Consider the following 21,199-nt stretch of genomic DNA (forward strand, 5'->3'; position numbering starts at 1 on the left):
AATCCGTTAGTTGGTCCAATCCGAACTGACAGTGAACGCGCAGTCAAAATTCGTTAGTCAAAAATGTTTTTTTCCGCTAGTTTTACAACACACACAGTTAAACGTTATATTTAAAAAATATATTCGAAGACGTGAAAAACTACTTCAAATGTTTTGAATATTAAAAATATTTTGTATTTTGTAATATTTCTTATTTGACCTTTTTTCTACAGCTAGAAATGCTTACGGCATAATTTTATACTATTGTTTGTGATTGTGTGTAACAGAGAGCGTACAGAAGCAGGTAATGTTAGTTAAAATCCCATAAAATCCTGCAAACGTCATAAAATGCTGGACCCGCTTCCTGTCACGTGCCCTGCTGCGGCCTGATCATGTGACTCCAGTTGCTAAAAATGAAAGCTTTATGTAGCTGTATGAGATTTGTGGCGCTTGTTTTGATCCTTAATTTATTTTTCCAAGCAAGTTATCAGCTGACCGAGCTGCAGGTAAGGCTGGGCTTTCTAAATGCAATAACTGTAGTCTTTACTTCAACAACTCTGTGGCGCATATATATTACTAATAATACAACAGGTTCTGGTGTAGCTGTATGTGCCAGAAAGGAAATGGCCAGCAAGATTGTTGTTTACAGGTGTCCCCCCCTCTCTTTGTTATGACGTGTAACCACAGGTATGTAACCTGTGTGGCGGGACCATCCTAAACAGCTCCGAGGTCGGTCACTTTTGCTTCTTATCCGCTGGACGGATAGACGGGCGTTGCTGTTTGAGAAATGACACCACAAACGACCCTGAACACATCATCGGGTAGGATTTGCTGCTTTCAGGGTCCGTCGGAAACAGAATTTACACCCAAGCTAAGATTTGTTAAGCTATTTTGTGAATAACTGTTAAAAAAAAAAGAAAATGTAAATGTCTTTTTCCTTCTAGTGACTTCCAATGCTGACTGTGTATTAACTTGTGGGAAAGGTTTCGTCTTCATAATCTCACTAACAGACAGGAGGCTGAGCTGGAGGTGGCAGAATTGGCAGTGCTAGCATTTTCATTAGGAAGTACAGCTCAATTTGGGTTTTTTGGAGACACAGTTAGAGAGGCAAAGCTGAGATGGTTTGGATAGTGGGATATATTGGACAAAGGGTGTTGAATGTGGATCTGGCAGGCAGAATAAAAAGAGGAAGACCACAGAAATGATTCATGGATATAATGAAGAAGCACATGCACAGTTGGTAGAGAAGGATGCTAGGGATAGGGTGAGATGGAGGCAGATGATCAAATTTGGTAGTGACCCCTAAAGAGTGCAGCTGAAAGAGGAAGTTCTTCATTATCTGAACTTTATTTGTGTTTTTTGTTTGTCAGGTTGGATCTGTCCAACTGTTCACTAACTTGTGTGCAGGATCTTCAGGGAGCATCAACAGCTTTCATGATGTAAGAACAGTAAATACAGTTTCACATCTTTTTTTGCACAAATAATCCTCTCGTCTGCACGCAAAACAACAGAAGCTCCTGCTTACACATGCTTTTTCTTTGATTGTAAGGTTATTTTTAATTCAAAAGGAAATAACTGCTCTTATCGCTACTCCACAGTTTACATTTCATATGAAAAATTGTAGTAAAAGCCTGTATTGGTGTACCGAGAAAGACAAATGACACATGTGCAGGCAATTCCTCAGAATGATCTTCATGTTCATAAAAGCATTCTTGAGCAGCAGGAGTTTAGGAAAGTTTCTATTTCTGGCCATGCATAACAACTTTTATCTCCCCTTCTGGCAAGCACTAAAATGATTTAACTTCACAAAAAATAAATATAACTGAAGCAAATAAGGAAGACACAGGGCGGCTGTGGTTGAGCAGTTTCTCTACCAAATGGTTCACATATTGAAGTATCCTTGGGCAAGATGTATCAAAGTTAAACAAAGTGTTTTAGGCATAGATACAAGTGCAGTGTGACTGGATGACTGATAGTTGTACTAGAAAGTGCTAGTGTTTTTATCTATGTGGTCGCTCTTTTAAATGCATCCTATAAATGTTTATATTACAGAGACCTCTCGTTCAATCCCCTTGTCAACATCAGTGATACAGCTTTTCAAGGATTTAATAAGTTAAACTACATGTAAGTATTTTACCCAAATTATGACAGATTCTCCTCAGTGTTAGATTGAGATTATTTTTTTCTAACTTAATTTCTCTGTAGGATTTTACCACAAAATATAGATTGTCCGGGAAGCAACACATCTTGGGAAAAGGTTAAAATCAAAGAGGGAAATCGCCATTGTGAAGGCCAAAGGAATATATGCAACGAGACTGGACAACTGTGTAAGTTCCTAACTTTTGCTGTGACACATGCCATCTAAAACTACAGTTAAATATGTTACACGTGACATCTATTCATACTTGTTGGTAATCCACAGCAATGAACTGTCCAGAGAACTCCCTCTGTGCCCCCTTCGGCCCAGGCTTCTTTGAGTGCAGCTGCGCTGAAAACTTCCGTGGATACAAGTGTCTTCGAGAGGTTGGTTCTGCAAGCAGCTTTATGCAAATCACCTTTTGATGCTAAGCTTTTCGATTATTTAAAGTTGTGCATTTGTTAAAACTGTCCATAGGGGGAGTTCCCAGCTCTGCAAGTCTTTGGGCCTCTTGCAGCTTCTACGGTTGTGATCTCGGTTCTTCTGTGGGCCACCCAGAGACGTAAAGCCAAATCACTCTAAAGCTGAACCTTAGTCAGCTGGTTTTAATCTCAAACTGACTGTTCTTAAAGGGAAGATACTGATAGGGGAAAATGCTGACAAAGTCTGAGGGGACTTTTACAGGGCTTCTTTTAAATGTGTTTTTATTCATTTTACACCTTTTTGAGGTCTGTTGTATTTTTTGTTTCAAGGAAATTTACACGTTTGACCTCAAAGATGTTTCAGTGCAATTTTAAAGAAAAGATTTGCTCCGCATTTCAAATATTTTTGTCAAAAATGACCACTATTAGCACATCAATTATATTTGTAAATGTATTTGACTGACACCATGTGATAGAAGGGAAAACACTGTGTTTTACAAAATCCTTCAGAAACTATGTGCACTTACACAAATACTGTCTTCAGTCCTAAAACCTGTCTGGGCAGACGTGCTGAATTTACACTTTACTGACAGCAAAGACTAAGTTTGTTTTAAGGGTGCAAGCTTATTTGACATCTTTAAAAATTATTTTAATAGTCCAATAGGTTAAATTCCTTATTTTTTTTTCTATGTAGTTGAGCGACACAAAATCCTTTCTATTGCAACAAACCTCTTTTTGAAGTGTGATGTTTTTATTTACATCTTTAATTTCAATTTCAGACAAAACACAAAATGTGGAAGATACTTGTCTGTTACAGCCACATTTTGTTTATAGGCCACATGTGCTAAATGTCTTGAGATTCAAGGGTAACCTCCTTTGATACTCTTCTCCAGTGAGATTCAGGGTTCTACTGAAGATTTTAAAACAGGATATCTGTTTCTATGCTTCGAGTATCATGTTTACATTATGCATATACAGGATTTAATTGTACATTAACTGATTTTCTAGCTGTTAAAATGTTGTGTTCTCCCATTGGGAAAATTCAGTGTTGAAGGGCAGCTCTAGTTGCTCTATGTTCAATACATTGCTTCTGGCTAAATAAGTTGTCTGAATGTTAATGCACTGACTAAATATTGCAACTAATAAATAATTCTTGTAAGGAGAGAGTGCATCTACAGCATGCAGAATATTTCTCCTGGTTTTAACTGAACTTGGTGACGATATATGAGCAGTGAGAACATAAACTCCTAGCTGCTTTACCAAAAACTGTAGTACCTGGTTAATGTCTTACTTTTCTTTTGTCATTAAACCTAACTTTATGGGAGCCATAACATTTATCTGATGCTTCAACTCCAACTGTAATTAGGAAAAATTTGTCTTGTTTCAAATTGCATGCCATGGTTAATAACTAGTGTTGTGATGCTCAGTGGGATTGTATTGACAATTAATTGTTCTGTTTCTAATAAACAGTGGGTCTTATAACATCTAGCACTACTTTTTTTTTAATAAACAGAACAGCCTTGTCACATTAGGCCAGGAAATATATTTCCATTCAGCCAATACTACCATAAAAACACACATGGACTCAATTTAAAAAGCATATGTCACTTCAGATATATATTTATTGCATGCTAAAAGCACAATTTGTTGTGTGTGTACAAGCTCTGGTGCACACAAACTGAGTTGTTCACTGGTCCACGTTTTTGACTCGCAGCACCACGGGGACAGAGGTACACGGGATCATCCCGAGCTCTGTGATGACTAGATCTACGAAATCAGGCGGCGTCACGTCGTAGACCAGGTTAAGAAGGCCGAGAGAGGACTCGTTCTCCCATCCCTCCAGCGGAGTCGTTCCTTTACGGGTTACAATGAGGTCGTCGGGGTCATCTGGAAAGCAAAGATGAGGATAAACTGGTGTATGGAAATAAAGTTGAGCAAAAGGACAAATTGAGCTGAAAGGCTCGCAGACATTTATGTAGCAACTGAACACTTTCCATACCGAGTTCATTAGATACAAAGGAGTCTGTCTGCACCCTGTCGCAGAACTTGTAGGTCTCACAACACACCAGCACAGGCACATTAAAAGCTTTGGCCACCAGAGCTATCTGTGATGTCCCCACTCGAGACATGACGTAACCATTAGCCAGCAGAGCATGAGCACCAAGGAAAACCTTTGACACCTAGAAGAGAATAAAGAAACTCATTGTGCTTAGAACCAAATATTTTGGGGTTTACTCTAGTGTAGCTCCATGATTACCTCTGGAAGGATGTAAGAGACAGCAGAGATAAGAACATAGGTGCAGCTGATGCCTTTCTGGACCAGGCGCCTCAGGGCCTCCTTGCCCTCTAGCCGAGGCCTGCTGTCCACAACAATAACACGGAATTTTCTGCTCTTCTCAAAGGCCTTGCAAAGGATGTGGTTGACCAGTGACGAGCTGTCAGGGAGGAGAGAGGAACATTTAATGTCAGGACAAAAATGCGGAAGGAAGGTTGCATCTAACCAAAACAGGGAAGAGAAAGTGTTAAGAATAAACAATTAAGCAATGCTCGCTAATAAAGAACAGATTTAACAGCTGAAACCAAGTACATGCACGCAGCTTTTAGAGACTTACCATCCATAAACTAGGATCACATCTCCATCACTGATCTTTTGTTTTTCTATGGCGCACTTGGCAATAGCTACACCAGCGAGAATAATCTTCTCATTAATGTAGGACTCGATACAGTTGAGCAGTTTGTTCTTTGCCTAAAAACAAAAGGAAGTGCATGAGTTCTCAAGTTTTGGAAACTTAAAATGAACCACACAGTGTGATAAAAGTCTCACTACTTAAACAGATTATGTGATTGCAAATACACGAGTGTCACTAACCTCGTCTTCTTTACAGTTACTAGGAATATTAGAGATCTCCTTCTTGATGTATTTGATTGCATTACCCATGCTGGCTGACAGAGGGCGACACTGATTCAGAAAACTGAAATAAAAACAAAGCAAAAGGAATGATTTCATGTGTTAAACCAAAAACGTGTCAGTAGTGTAGGAAATAATGATGAATGACTAAAATCAGTATTTTTCTTCCTTTACCTGATATAAGGTTTTAGCTTGTTGACCAAGTCTCTTGATAGCTCTTCATTTTGAGGTGTAGTGTAATCCCTTATTACCTGAAGGGAAAAATGAAACACTGGACTTTGACTGGGCCATTACAACATTCTTTTCTTTTCCAGTCATTCTGTTGTAGATTTGCTGCTGTGCTTGCGATCGTTGTCCTGTTGCATGACCCAATTAAGGCCAGACTTTTAGGTGTCAGACAGATGGCCTCACATTGACTTTACAATACTTTTATATACATAGGAGCTCGTAGTAAACTCAGTGACTACAAAGTGCCCAGGTCCTGTGGCTGTAAAACAAGCCCAGATGCAACTTTGAAAAGCTAAGCTATACCACCATATTCTTTTTAGAAAGAATAAGCTTTCCCTATGACAACACTTCCAAACAAACCATACTTGTTCAGTGTTTTTCTAACTGTACTGTCATGAACTCACTGAGGCGTGTAGAGTCTGAGATCTAGTCCTTGAATTTTTTTTTTTTTGCAGCTTCTCTGAGCATTACACGCTCTCAACTTGGTGTGAATTTGAGATTGTATCTACCTGATTTTAATGACCAGATTCACTTTTACAATGTCTCCTGATAAGTAAAAACATGGACCCTCTCCAATACTGGCCGACTTCTTTGTAACTGACTGCAGTCAAACGGTCACTGTGTCAGCCTTAGCCTTGCCCATGAGAGAGGGAACAGTGGGGTTTGAAGAATGAATGGTCTATGTTGGGACTGTACCTGTTTGAAAGCATGCAGCAGGGCGACAGAGCGAGCATTGGATCCTGCAACAATGCCGTGTGAATACTGCAAACCCAGCCTGACAATAGCGGGATGAATCACTGTGGAAGGAATGCTGCAAACCACAAAAGAGATTTAAGGAAATCTTAAGAGGTTACATCTTATAACATGACATAAACAACACACTGTAACATACAATTTAAAGTCAGTTTACCTGAGTTGCTGTGTTAGAGGAGCTTTGCGACTGTACTGGTGGAGATGAGAAAACAGGCTGACTTTGTAGCCATAATCTGAGCGCAGCGGGATCTGAAATGCACAAAATGTACACCAGGTCAGAGATTACAGCTGAGTTAATGAGGTGAAAACAGGGAGTCTGTAGACTGTGCTCATTAAGAGTTACATTAAACTTTGAATTCTGTGTAGACCTAATAGAAAGAAAACTGACAAAATTAAAAATTACTGTTATAATAAATTATGACTAACAGAACAGCAGCAAGCAACGGACAGCCTGGTGTTTCGGTGACCACAGCAAACAACACACATACTGTAAAACCTACTTGCCAACTTAACAGCTGTCTACATGGTAGAGATGTTTTTACATCTCTACCATTAAGTTTGTAACAACCAACAATAATGGGTTAAACCGGATTAAGATAACAGGTTAGCAACTGAAACAGAACCAAAAAGGTTAAAGGCACACATTCTGTAAAGCCAGACGCCGATGGCTTATACCTTTTTAGCAGCATAGTGCTCTGGTGTCTGAAAGAAATGTTGGATACAGTCACATGCAATCACAACTGCTGGTTACTGGCTGCAATGACTCAACCAAATAAAGTTACTTTATTTTGGAGTTACTGTACAAATAACAGGAATTCTATTTATGTATACAACTGACTGACTTTTGTTTAATTAGAGAATGTCTCAGATTTAACTAGTAAAAGCTTAGATTTCCAAAAACGAACCATGCACCTGCAGGAAATGTCACACTTCTGTCCAATATAACATGTTGTAAACATACCAGCAGTGTTTTTTTCCATCAACTGAATTTGTTTACAATACAGTATGTTAGATTCAAACAAAAATAGTTACTTGAAGCATCCAAGATCAAGCCATTTTCATAAAATAAGTCAAACATTTCCCGATGAATCTATCCATCCTTACAACAAATTAAAAGGTTACTTAGAATCACTATGTATCGTGTGTATTCAGTGTGTCTTGAATCATTTTTAAGGGTCTTCAGAAGTTCCTCACAGCAATACTGACCTGTTGCCTTTCCAACTTCTTGGCAAGTTTCTTTAAAACGTCTGGGTTGTCCACTTGAATGTGTTCAGGGAGCCTCTTCACCACTGAAAATGCAAAGAGTGTTAATATTCTCCAGTTTGCTGACGAGCCAAAAAATTCTGCTGGTCGTTTGGGAGATGCTAAATAGCTGTACTGCGAAGCAGGATTTTATGTTATCCAGGTATTTGCACTGTCAAATTTGAACAAAGACTAAGGCTACATTCACACGTACAAGGGTATTTTTGGAATCTGAGATTTTCCGTTTTTAAAAAAAATCCCGTCCACACGTGCAGTTTTAAAAAATATCTCCGTTCACATGTAAATAGGCTAAACTTTATCAAGTCTTGTCTAGCCTTACTGACCAAAGCACTTAAAGCTTACACTTTTGATATATTATTACGTTACAGTCATTTTCCCCTCTTACACACTCATATTGATGGTCTGTCTGCAGCAGCTGTATTGCTTTCAGTCTGTATTACATGTTTAATGTCTTCATATTTTCCCATATTTCTGTACAGGTTCACCTTCCAAAATCAGTCGCTCTACTGCTGATACACTTATTACCATTGCCACCGATATCACATGACCTTGACCTTTACATTTAACACTTCACTGGCACCAAAACCTTGTTGGTGAAGTTACCACCAGTCAGTCTTGTTTCAGCATATTTCCCTGCAGCCAATCATGAGGCCAACGTTTGACCCTACAACAATCACTGATCACTGTTAGTCTGTATTTATCACAGCCAGCTTCTGTGTTGGCAAAAACAGCTTCTCAAAGTTCTACAGGTAGCTGTCTGTTGTTCTGACTTGATTATTTTGAGTTAGATTATCCAAAAGATAAAACTGAACGCGCAAATGTTAGGTGCAACAGCAGTACCTGGCTGCAGATCACTGGGCGGAGCTTTTGGTTTGCTCGTGGCTGCCTGCTGTCCTGTCTCTCCCTTCTTGGTCTGTTTGCTGGCCCTCTCAGCCTCTTGCCGAGCTCTCCTCTCAGCTTTCAGCTCCGCTTTAGTCTTTGTTGGCTTGTCCGCCGGCACAGAAGCCTCCGAGGCAGGCACAGAAACAGGTGCAGTAGCAGGCACTGCTGAAGGAGCTGACAAAGACCATAACAGACACAGATGTTAGGATAAAGAATGAATCACACTGTGCACCCAGATACAACAACACTTGCTGCTGCCTAAATGGGAGGCACCTTTCTGCACTGTGGGTTGTGTCGGGGGCTGGGATGCTGGAGCTGCTGAAGTGACCGGCTTCTTCTCCTTCTCATTTTCCTGTGATGCCTTGTCATCTTTTTTCTCTTTGATTTTTTTCTGCTGTTTCTTCTCTTTCCTCAGCCGTTGCTTTTCCTCCTTGGTTAGGTCTTTGCCTTCACTCTGTCACGTGACAGGAAGAGGCGTCAAGAAAAACCTAACTATTAAGGAAAGCATTTATCCACACAAAAGGCTGTAATAAATTTCAAGAAAACACCTAGACTAACCTTTGCGCGTTCGATTTCATCTTTCCTCCCGGGTCCGTCTGTAAGACGAGCAACAGAGGATGATAATATTAGGTTATTTAGCATTATAACGTAGTTCTGTTACTTTTTCCACAAGAGGCGGTGATATTAAGGTCGAGTCTGTTAGCTGCTTTTAGTTTGCACCGTGTCAACGAAATCAGTAACAAAACAAGTGTAGTGCATCATCGTCACAGCACAGTGACAACTAGAAACATGAGTATTGTACATTTTAAAACTACTCGAAAAGATGATGCAATACATTCTCTGTCTACGGCATGAGTACCGTTTACATGCTCTCGACGCTAACGTTAGCAGGTCTAGCATCTGGGAAATTAACTAGCTAATAACAAAGTCTACATAATAAGCGCTGTGAGTATGAGATACTTCTTCGTAACTCCTGCAACTAAAGAATAAGAACCAAAAGGAAAAACCAAATGAACTACAGCTATTTACACACTCTGAAACCCACCTATCACTCCACTGTCAGCCATGTTTACGATGCTGCTTCACCTCCTCTTCTGCTGTAGAAACTACTACCATAGAAACGTATATCGCCCCCTGGTGGATGACGTTGTATGTTGATGAGTATGTGCACATTAATATTAAGCATATTGATTTGCTCTCCTGATATTTAGACTATAGTATTGATATTTTAATCTTTGCCTTATGCCCATTAAACATTAATACTATTTTCCAAATAGTATTAATGTTTAATGGGTGTTATTAAGGCTCACTCAGTGACATACTGTTATTTATTTTATGTTTAGATGTGATTCTAAAGGCCGAACTTGCTACATCAACAAAAATAAAATAAAATCTAAAACTATTAAACTTCCTACATCATTAAGTAGCCTACTGTGAAAAAGTCTTGAGCATTCCCTTATTTCTTTAAACAAAAAATCTTTTGAGTATTATACATATGAACATTACAAGGGGAAATAAATAAATAGTGTTATGTATATACAGTTTTGGTTACTGCACGTAGAATTAAGTACTGCACAGTGATTGCACAGTAGAGGGAATCACTGTGCAATACATAGAGGGAATATTGAATATTGAAGTGAATATTGGAATATTGATCTGGTCAGTTAAGTAGCAGAAGGGGTTGTTGATCAGTTTTATCTGTTTTGGTGTGAATAAATTCACAACAGGTGCACTAGAGAGAAAACAATGAGACACCCCCATAACACTAATTATTTTACAGATGGAGGCCACTAACCTTTTTTCCAATTCTGGCATTGAAATGTCACATTGCCAGAAGGCTTGATGTGTCTCCTTACACAGTCTCAACAGCAAGGAAGAGATTCCAAGAGACAGGCAGTCACTCTAGGAGAACTGGACGAGGTCGTGGAAGGTCCTTAACCCACCAACAGAACTGGTATATGCTCCTTTGTCTAACAAGGAACAGGGTGAAATGAACTACAAACTACAACCGGACTGATTAGGAATGTTATTTTGGTGACTTTGCTGTAATGATAAGGGCAAAGGTTCATAATGAAAATCCATCCATCCATCCATCCATTGGGTAGGAGATATGTAAACCCTGGACAGATTGCCTGTCTATTCCTGATTAAAATGCTGACGTTAAATATCAGTTTACTGTCTATATTATGATCCAGTGAATTACAACTTCAGCATCCTGGCTTTTGGTCAGTGATTTCAATAACAGCAGCAGATTTAGCTGGTTTTGACAAAAGGTTTGAAGTGAAAAAGTTGGTAAGGGATGTGCAGCGCTGTTCTTTGTATGCTTATTTGCATCCCCATTACATCTGCATGCTTAGAGGAAGTTTATTTTCATGGAGACAGCTGGAGTGTCATTTTTGTGTGTATATTATCCTCCATCACAAAATAGACTGAAGACAGATTTTATTGTCCCACATTGTAGGAAATTTGGATCAGGTTTCCACCCAGGCTGTATTTATAAAAAATGTTTAAACACACATGAAATATGAGTGAAACAAGAACAAAAATACACAGACATAAGCATATGTGCTATTTATAGACCTATACAGTAGAGTGCAAAATAACTGTAAAATTCATGCAAACACTAAAAGTAAAAAGATCTGTCATTTTTTATTGATACATCCCTACCTCATCATTTAAAACTGAGCTTGAAGTTGGGATAAAAGAGATTTATTCTAGCTCTAGTCAGGCAGCACAGTGATATTCTAAACCTCCGAGTGGTACTTGGTGTGTAGCTCATATAGCGCAGGGTTATTAGATTGTTGGCTTGCCTCTGCACAGCCTGTTTGTAAATAGTCTGCAGGCATGTGTACACTCCACACCCACACAGAAGGCAACCTAGCTAGAAACAGCATATTACTGTATATATACATCATGCGTGCTATCCATGGTACTGAATTCTCTGGCCCGGACTGTAATATTAGCTTTTCCCATCTATTCTACAGTGTCTATCCCTGCACTGCTACACCTGCGTTCTTTTTCTGTTTAAATAATTTACTAAGTTATACTTTGCTGCCATTTTAGGCCTCATATTTATATCATCTCATACTGGCTCAGAGTCTATTCTGCAGAATAAGGTGGACTCAACTGCTAGACTTAATGTATCGTTGTGTTTTTCCTCGAGTACACAATGGACTGAACGTGAATCAGAAGAACAGGAATTCAACACTGTACATCATCAGTGATCTTTTATTTGGTTTCTAGTCACATATTACCATGGACAATCAACATAGTGCTCCTAAAGAAGATTCACGTTGCATCTGTGCTGTAAAATCTATTCTATTCACCACCTCCAGATTAAGCAGCGCTACACCACAACGTCACTGCGTGTTTGACTCCCAGCCGGTGTGTGCTGACTGAATTCACGGCGCAGTAGCTGGTTGAAGGGGACCAAACCTCACAGAAACACCTGACTTGGTTCCGTTTGACCAGCCACAGCAAGGCGTGTTGCTTCAGCTGCGAGTGGCAGAGCAAGAGGCAGAGCAGGAGGGGAGGGGCAGTCAGGAGGAAAGGTTACAGGGGTAAAGGTCACGGAAAAAGAGGGACATGAGAAAGACGGTAGGAGATGGACATCATCTGCAGGCAGTAAGGGCTGCTGAATCCGCTTCAGTCTTACCTGATGGAACACACAGAGAGAGAAAAGGAGAAGTTACAGCACAGGAACAAGTGCCTCCGTGTTACCAAGCAAATAGTTCCTATTTAGAGGCTTGAGAACTCTGACAGCCGGTGACATCTCTCCGTTTCCTTCCAAATCCAGCCCACGGCAGTGAACTTTCACCCTCAGTGACAGCTCCTGCATCTCTGCCCTTCCCTCCCCTCTTCCCTTTTTGAGAGCTCTGCGGTTGCTATAATGGGTGACAGCTGTGCTCTGTCAATCCTCCTTGACTGTCAGCAGTTGGGGCAGGGCAGGAATTTTTCAAGAAGTCCCTGAGACCCGATCAGCGGCCCTGGGAGTAATGCTAACTGCACACGTGCCTGAGCTGAAGGAGAGGGAACAGGCCTTTCACCTGTTGTCCTGCCACACACACACACACACACACACACACACACACACACACACACACACACACACACACACACACACACACACACACATGGTCATGAACTCTGACACCCCCCAAATGGTAAATGGCCTGTATTTGTATAGCTCTTTACACAACACACACACACACACACACACACACACACACACACACACACACACACACACACACACACACACACACACACACATAAAGTAGACAGACACCCTCACACAATTTTCTGAATGAAGACAAATGAAAGGACAATATGAGAAATGTCGACGTCGATGCTCAGGTCCCCTTGAAACCACACACTTCCTTACATTCCATAAGTGGCGTATTAATATGGGGATATAAGGAAGCATGTGCTCACAAGGGACAACAACTGGATTCGCTGCTCCTCGAGACACAAAGCACCCTTTCATAGCCACGCGTGAAGAGTAGCGGGAAGAACCGGCTTAACAGCGGTTAACTGTGACAGAGTGAGTGAGTGAATAAAGGAATAATGGAGCATGAGAGGCACAGAATGGTGGCTTCTATCATCTCCATGAAGCTAGAAGCAATTTGTATGGGTTAAACCTGACCATTGTTTTATTAGACAAATAAAAAGTGAATTTTCTGACACTGACAGATGACGGGACTGATCATACTGGCAGATACTTGATGGATAATGCCAGTGTGATGCTGCTGAAATGAGTTTAAATAACTCAGGCGGGTGAGGCAAATACCGGCTCCCATCAAACAAAGGTCATCGTCCTTTTTTTATTTCCCAAACATCGTGCCATGCCAAGTCAACGTGATGCCGACAGTTGTGTCAAGTGATCCTTAAAAGCGGAAAAAATTCAATTCATTTTAATTGCAACCTCTTATTAAAATAGCTTGAGCTGATTTTTAAAAAAATGCGTTTTACTCACCTTCGTCTGGTCTCCTTGTGCCTCCTCTTGTGGTTTTCTCACGGTGAGTAAATGGGGTTAAGATGAAGGCCTCAGTCCACCTCTCCTTCACAAGTGGTGACTTCCTTGATAAATCTAAACACTTCTGAACCAAATGGCCACCAGAAAGTCTGTCTCGTCTACTGTAATTAGACTAGGACGACTCCTCTGAGAGGCACCAGATTTCCTGATTCTTTCCTGCATCACATCTCAGCTTCCCCTCACCTGACACAACTGGCTGCCATGTTGTGCTGTGTCTTCAGTAAAAGTGAGAGAAAGCTGGTTTGATACCAGATTTTTACTCATATTGTGCTGAAGTTAAGCTGAAACCACACAAGCACAGTAACCCGAAGATTCTGTTGCCTGACATATGACTTTGTCTCTTCCTGCGCTGTGAACTAAAGTTTTAGAAGGAGAAATCACAGGAGTGATTCAAAAACAGACAAAACTCAGACCAACCTTACTCCTCATCCCTGAAGTTGTCCTCTGCCTTTTATCCACCCTTTAAAGCCAAGCTCATGAAACTAACCCTCCGCTTTCTGAGAACCACTCCCCGGCTTCACCCTCAGCTCTCCTGTGATCACCCATCCTCCTCTGTATCTGGTCAGTGGATTGTGCCCACAGCAGGCCTTGCAGATCGGCCTTTTCTATGGCTCCAGGAGCGGCCCCCTCCAATGCGGCCTCCCACCTGTTGGTGTCCTTTAGAAGCCCGGGCCTCTCCTGCGCCTCCTGTCCGGCCCAATCAGCGCTTTGACAGAGGGGAGCCAGCCTGTGAAATCACACCTCTCAGCTGTTCACACTGGGCTCGAGACATCCTACACCCCTGCCGTTCCTCTGTTCAGGCCCCCCCCACCCCACCCTGCCTCTATTTTACACCGAATGTCAATGGCTCCTTTTTGGATAAAAAAAAAGAAAGGGAAAGAAAAAAGAAAAGAAAAGGGGATACAGGGAGAAACAAGGAAGCAACTGCAAGAGGGGCGTGTTTTACTGGGTCTGGGGGTACAGTCAGAGCAGCAGTTACGGCAGGCCGTGAGTCACAGCCGAAGCCAAGGTTGAGTTTCAGCCCTCTTTGGCTTCTTTGATTCACTTTAGCTTCATTGCATCGTTTACCGGGGAGGAAAAAGTGACGTATGTGCTTATCAAGTTCACAAAATAACATTTCAGGCCCCTTTATGCGGTGATTCGGGCAACTGAAACAGGTCCCTTTGGGAGACATCACATGATAAGAAGCCTGTATGCTTCACAGTGCACCAAATGTGGCAAATGCTTTGACAAACTGTAAAGTAAACCTCTGTCCACGAAGCATGGCCAGTAGGATATATAGGTGCTCCTGTGGCATCATAAAAAGAAAGCAATAAATTCTTCAGTGGCCACAAGATGACCATTCTGCCACCATGACTCTTAGAACGCAAGCACTCGATGTGAAATGAGCCACTTTAGGAGGCAAAAATCCAAAGCCTGGAAGAATATGTCTTTTCTCAGGATACGTGCTGCCGTATAGAATGACAGGTCTGAAGGTGTGACAGCGCTGAAGCATCTACACGCACTGATCACCAGCAGTGTAGAGGCAAACAGACCCAGGCTCAGGGGGTTCATTTTCCTCTGCAGCAAGCACAAGCTGCTCCACTAAGGTCAACACCTGTGTTCTAAAATCAGCGCCGGGGTTGGGTGTGATAGGAACCCGGGCCTCATTCACAGAAAGCTCAAGCTCAGAGAGAGGGGCTTATATTGAAACCTAACGCTCTCGCTATTTTCGAGGCACTTGCCGTCCACAAATAGCAACCTGGCTGCATCTTTGTGGCTCCCGTTTTTTTTTTCACCCCACAGGATGTTGTCTAAATTCGACAGTTGTTCAATATTTCCCATGGCGCCGAGCCAGGGTGTATCACAAATGCAACATTTCCACTAATGCCAGCGATGTGCCACGGCCTTGCTTGTTACATCTGAGCGCTTGGAATATCAGATGACTTTTGTTGCTGAGTGAATTCTTGGTCGCTCGCACCGGACACGATGGTAAAGACACAAATCATAATCCTTGTGTTCCTCTTTTGCGGGAACAGCTGATCACTGTCACATACTGGCGCACAGGCCGGGGCTTTGCCAGCGAACGCTCTCATCTAATCATCTGTTTCTCCTTCATCATGTGTCATGCATCATTCAGAAGAGCTCACCTTACCCTCTGATTTTTTTTTCATCTGTCTACACCTTTTCTGTTTTTTGTTTTTTTTAATTTGACTTCCAGTCATCCAGTCTGGTGATTCTTTATACTTCCAGAACTCACTGTAAACATGGACACTGGATGACAGGATTTTGACTTGCTCACCAATTTTGAGATCAATTAAATCAACATGGGGGAAAGTCAGTGAAGGGGCTTAAGTGCCCAAGCTGCATGTTATCTTCAAATTGGGCTAGGGAGGTTATTTTTAACTACTGTTCACATACCGGGGCCCCCGTTTGCTAATCACTTTGTTCCCCTCTGTCATACCCATCTGCCCTGCTGCCAATGTCCCACTGCTTCTGGGGAGGTCACAACACACTTCACTTGGCAGGAGGAAATAATTTCCCTCAGGACAGCAGACAGGAGCTTTGAATGATGAACTCCAGAGCAGTTTCTTCAACAGCGGATAATATGGAATTCTATTGGTATAAATAAAGTGGCAGCTGACACCAGACCAGATCTTGCGCATGCACACGCACACGGAGTGACCCCCACCTCTTTTAGCAGGAAAGCTCCTGTAGGAGGTAGTGGTGGTGGTGGAAGGTGGGGATGGGGGGGTTAATAAATAACTTAATAACTTAACAACAAATAACTTAGAAGTAAGACTAAAACTGGGATTTGAGATTGTAAAATTGGCATCATGGCAACAGATAATAGCTTAAAGTGTCTAAAAAATTCACACACATTTTTTAATGTATTCTAAAGGCACACTAAAAAGATTAGGAGCTGGCCTAGTTGAAAAAGCAATAGTGAGCTGCTTAATCCTGACAATGGTAAGACGGTACTGTGCTGCTGACTCATTACGTGGTCTGATATTAATGGCGCTCTCTGTCCTTCCCTGGGCACAGCAGTTGCCAGCATCGAGGTTGACACAGCTGCCAAAGGAAGCCCGGTCCGTGTGGCAAAGCAATGGAGCAGAAAGGTCAAAGGTCAGCAGCATTTATGCTGAAAGAGAGAACAGGTGATGGAGAGGTGAAGGAAACTCGCCCACATGATTCAAGGAGAGGACAGAAGGATTTAAACGGATGCTCTGAGGATGTGAGATTTAGGAGTGAGGAAATGCAGCAGTTGGTGATGTCAGCGTCTTTATTGTTTGGTGTTTGGTTAGAAAACAGCAAAGAGTTTTCATTTCATTTCACCAACACAGAGAAAAAAGCTTGTTATTAATGTGGCACCCTAAGTAATTCAATTCAAGTCAGTTTTATTTATATGGCACCAAATCACCACAACAGTTGCCTCGAGGTGCTTGGGACTAGGCTTCAGTCTGATACTGAAGCCATCCAAAGGTGCCAAAACAGGAAACACATCCCACACTTTTCTCACCAGCCCGACAGTTAGGACATGAAAGGGTTCTGGGTGTTACACTGGAGCCTGTGTCACCCTAGAAGGGCCTACTGCAGCAGTCAGAGGTGACACATGAGGTCTGATTTTGGACGATAGCAGGGGACAAATTAAGTACAATTTTATTAAACGATCATATTCACTGTGCTATTGTACCAAAGCATGGTAGGATGTTTTGTCAGCTCAATTACATAATGGCAATGACAGGCTGAAATGACTTCGCAGGCAAGCATATCTAACTGCTAATATTAAAAATCATAGCATCTATTAGTATTAGAAATTACTAAAATGACTTGTTGGAATGTTTCTGTAATGGTTAATCCACAAGTATGTGCCAGCTCTTTAATCAAATAATGTTTTGAGTGCTAAAATGTAACTATTGTTGTTATCCATGAATTTTCAAATTGACTATTTGACAAAATGTTTTTAGTTTTAGATTAAGATGCCAAATTATATTTATTTATTTTCATTTCTGAACAGAAAAAGCAGTTTTAGGGGTTTCTGAAAACCTGATTTCAGGTTTTAATCCTGCCTAATAAATAAAAATATGATTTTTTAAACAAGTTTTTGGTCTAATAAGTTTGTTAAACACTGTCTTTCAAATAATAACTGGATCACTTTGTGAATGTTTCTTGTCATAGAAACCAATACCTGAAGGCGATGTGACACCATACATCCTCCTGTGTATCGATATACAGTATGTGTGTATATAAATAGTAGTAAATCAGATGGAATTTTTACTAAATGCCTCACTGTAGAGGATAATAAAGGGTAATTATAAGGGAAGATATTAAACTGTTACTTGTTCAGGCTCATTATTTCCTCGTAAAATTTCTTAAACTGAACCATTTAGTTTGGATAAGGTTTAACAACTATGTTGTGTATGTAATAAATATTTAGTTTATTTTAATATTTATTTAAAACAACATATGCATTATTGTTGATAAAACAACCAAGTCTTTCACAGAAACAGAAATCATCAAGTGCATGAAACCATTAAAAAAAGGGACTTGATATAAAAATGATACAGCCTAAAAATTAAAAGAATAACAGGATAGTAATTAAAACCAGCAAGAGGGCAGCAAAAATATAACACATTTAGTTTAAAACCAATAAAATAAGCATACATTCAATAAATCAATCAATAATTGACACTCGTTTTAAACAGTGTAACTACGTGAAGATGCTGTGCACATTTCCATCACAGTTGGTCATGACAAAAGCTCAGTTTTTTCTCACATTAAGCATTCCTTTTCCACGTGATACTTTGCGGTGGCTACTGGCAAAAGAATGAGCAGCCTATGGACACCCAAGCACCCGTGGGGGTCGTGAGTAAGTCAGTTGTCAGTTGACTCCCACCAAAAGGGAACGACAACTGCAGGAGAGCCAGAAGCAAGGGAAGGAAGAGAAGCAAGAGAAGCAACAGCAGCAGTGGCACGGAGATGAAACAGAGATGAGTTTTATGGTGGTCAAAGAGTGCAGGATCAGCTGAATCAGCCGACCAGCTGAGAACACTTGAAGTGAGAGTCAGCAGTGACCATTACGGCAAGGCTGGGATGGTCAATTTGGTAAAGTGAATCCGTTGGGCATCTTTCTTTGCCTTTAGACAATAATTCTGATGGCAAAAGAGCCAAATGGGACAGGCAAAAAAAAAAAAGGAACGGGAAAAAAAAAGAAAGAGAGAGAGTCAGCAGTGAGCATCGATGATGTCTGTTCTGTCCAAGTGTTGCGCTCTACCATCTGAAAACTGCTTTTCAGGCAGTTTGGTGTACTTCTCAGTGACTGCTCCTCAATACATCATCTGCAGAGATGCTGAGCGGACACAGGCAGAATTGGAAGGAGCCCTTTGTGGAAAAAAAAAAATCCTTTAACATTAACATTTAACAAGTTATTTCATATTAAGGCAATAACAATTTCAAGATTAAAACAAACACTATTTTTTAACACTTCTGAGCAGTTTAGGTATATAAATGGTCGCAACAAATTATTTTTATCATTCCAAATTGCAATTATGATAGTGTGGCTTAAAAAGAAATACAAGAACGACTGATGTTTTAAAAAAAGTTTAACATTAAAAAACTATTTTTCCTGGAAAAGACGCTGGTGTTGTGTAAATTTAATGCTGCTTATATTACACGGATAGTATCAAACTCGCAGTATCTCCATAACCAGACAGTTCAGCCATATAAACTCATTTGGGGGATGTAAGGTCCTAAAAGTATTTCAGGTTATCCTGTTGACTGCTGGAACAAGATAATAAAATTCTTGCTGGTGTTAAATGTGCACTCATTAGTACAAGATCAAAGGGCGACTAGGGTACTTTTGCATGTAAAACTGAGCTACCTTTACATGTGTTACATGTATCTTCTTCCACTTATAATACTTGCTAATATGGTGCTGATTGCCAATGTGGTTATAAAATTTTGCTGATTAAAAATGTACAGGATATCTGTGTAAGCATGGCTGAACAGCCACATTTGATCCTGTCATGTTAATTTTTGATTTGATATCATGACGCCTTAGACCAGGGATGCCACACTCATTTTACATTGAGGGTTACTTTGATATTAAGTGGGCCAGAGGAGTGAAACTGCACTTTCTGTCAGTGTAAAGACATTTAGCGACATATTTAATCCCAGATATATCTTGATATGAGATGAAGTGTAATTTCAACAGCACATCTCAGTCTCTATACATGATCAATTTTCTTGTAGCTCACTGCTCAGACTGTCCTATATTTATAAAACATTAAGTTTTTTGTTGATTGATGAAATTTCTATACTCCACAATGAAAAACATAAATTCGTCTGTCATTTTATTGTTTATCTTTTACATATCTACTTAAGTGTAGTATGAAAGCTTCCAGGGGAGAGCTTTATCAGCAGGAAAAGCTGTAAAACCTATTAAAATATAGTTAAAAGTACAAAAGTTATATTTTCCCAAGTCATCCAGTGGGCCCAACTGGAATCTTCGGTGAGCAGATTTTGATCCTCACACCTTATGTTTGACACCCTACCTTAGACAAAATCATAAGTGTAAAAAACACAAAATCACCTGTATTTTGTGTCACTCAGCAACAGTATTTCATTTGCAATTTATTTACAGCAAAGCAAGTGATCATAAAACAGCACAACACCCTCACACAACTTTCATATCCAAGTTTCTTTTCTCTCACGTCTTCCTGACGATTGAGTTGAATGCCTTTATTGTCAGTGGAGGATGTGTATGGATATGTGTGGGTTGTAAAGCCATACAAAATACAAAAACTACAGGTTACATAGAATTTAGGTCTTCAGTCTGTACTCTTAAAATATATCCAATTTAACTCTGCACCTCTTCTTATCCTCTTCAGCCCTCTCATGGGAGGTAACAGCTGTCCTGTCACCCCAAGTCACATGACATGGGCAGGTGGGAGAAACCTATGTGGGACATCTAACTACCCTCCTCCCCCCATTCTGTCTCTCTGAATGTCAGACACACACACACACACACACACACACACACACACACACACACACACACACACACACACACACACACACACACACACACACACACACAATCTCTACTCTTCAAGGGTGTGGCCATTTTGCATTGCTGGAATGTGCGCTGTGTTTGTAATTCATACTGTATGTCTGATCTGCCCCAGTGTTGAAATACCAGAGACAAAAATCTGTCTCGTTCCAGTCCCTGCTTGTAGCTGGTGTGCTGCTGAACTCGACGTCTCGGTTTTATGTTCAAACATTCTTGCTCACTTTGATGTGCAGGGAAATTTCTCTATATCGATCGTTTATATCACATACTTGGAACTGCTGGTCCTTTGCTTTACAAGACAACCCAGGTGCAATATTCATTTAGTGTATATGTACAAAGAATTTCCTTCCAATAATCTAGGAAACAAATTAAACATTAATAACGAGAAGGGCACACTCACTGGACACTTGATCTGGTATATTTTGCTAGTATTGGTTTGCACCCACTCCCCTACTCCTCGCCTTCAGAACTGTCTAAATTTTCCAGGACACAGATTCAACAAAGTGCTGAAAACATTCCTCAAAAATTTGTGGTCCATATT

At 40.6% G+C, this 21,199-nt stretch overlaps 2 protein-coding genes and 1 long non-coding RNA gene across 3 annotated transcripts; 1 reads left to right on the plus strand and 2 right to left on the minus strand.

Annotated features, from left to right (window-relative positions):
- Positions 1 to 344: 344 nt before the first annotated feature.
- On the plus strand, positions 345 to 4,022 carry atraid (all-trans retinoic acid-induced differentiation factor). The gene is made up of 7 exons (XM_080882268.1): positions 345 to 485; positions 667 to 800; positions 1,350 to 1,418; positions 2,032 to 2,103; positions 2,185 to 2,306; positions 2,402 to 2,502; positions 2,594 to 4,022. The coding sequence occupies exons 1-7, from the start codon at positions 393 to 395 to the stop codon at positions 2,696 to 2,698; spliced, it is 696 nt and encodes a 231-aa protein (XP_080738394.1). The 5' UTR covers positions 345 to 392; the 3' UTR covers positions 2,699 to 4,022.
- Positions 4,023 to 4,123: 101 nt separating this feature from the next.
- Positions 4,124 to 9,706, minus strand: eif2b4 (eukaryotic translation initiation factor 2B, subunit 4 delta). The gene is made up of 13 exons (XM_080882267.1): positions 9,618 to 9,706; positions 9,131 to 9,168; positions 8,846 to 9,026; positions 8,531 to 8,746; positions 7,634 to 7,716; positions 6,585 to 6,676; positions 6,371 to 6,485; positions 5,621 to 5,697; positions 5,408 to 5,510; positions 5,151 to 5,284; positions 4,796 to 4,973; positions 4,538 to 4,718; positions 4,124 to 4,425 (listed from the first exon to the last, which is right to left on the minus strand). Exons 1-13 carry the CDS (start codon positions 9,637 to 9,639, stop codon positions 4,226 to 4,228), a joined length of 1,620 nt encoding a protein of 539 aa, XP_080738393.1. The 5' UTR covers positions 9,640 to 9,706; the 3' UTR covers positions 4,124 to 4,225.
- Positions 9,707 to 11,772: 2,066 nt separating this feature from the next.
- Positions 11,773 to 14,350, minus strand: LOC308396736. Its single transcript, XR_013971610.1, has 2 exons — positions 13,548 to 14,350; positions 11,773 to 12,227 (listed from the first exon to the last, which is right to left on the minus strand). It is a non-coding gene; the product is annotated as an uncharacterized lncRNA (long non-coding RNA).
- Positions 14,351 to 21,199: the final 6,849 nt, after the last annotated feature.

This window comes from Rhamphochromis sp. 'chilingali' (genome assembly GCF_963969265.1).
Source record: "Rhamphochromis sp. 'chilingali' genome assembly, chromosome: 5".
Classification (NCBI taxonomy): domain Eukaryota; kingdom Metazoa; phylum Chordata; class Actinopteri; order Cichliformes; family Cichlidae; genus Rhamphochromis; species Rhamphochromis sp. 'chilingali'.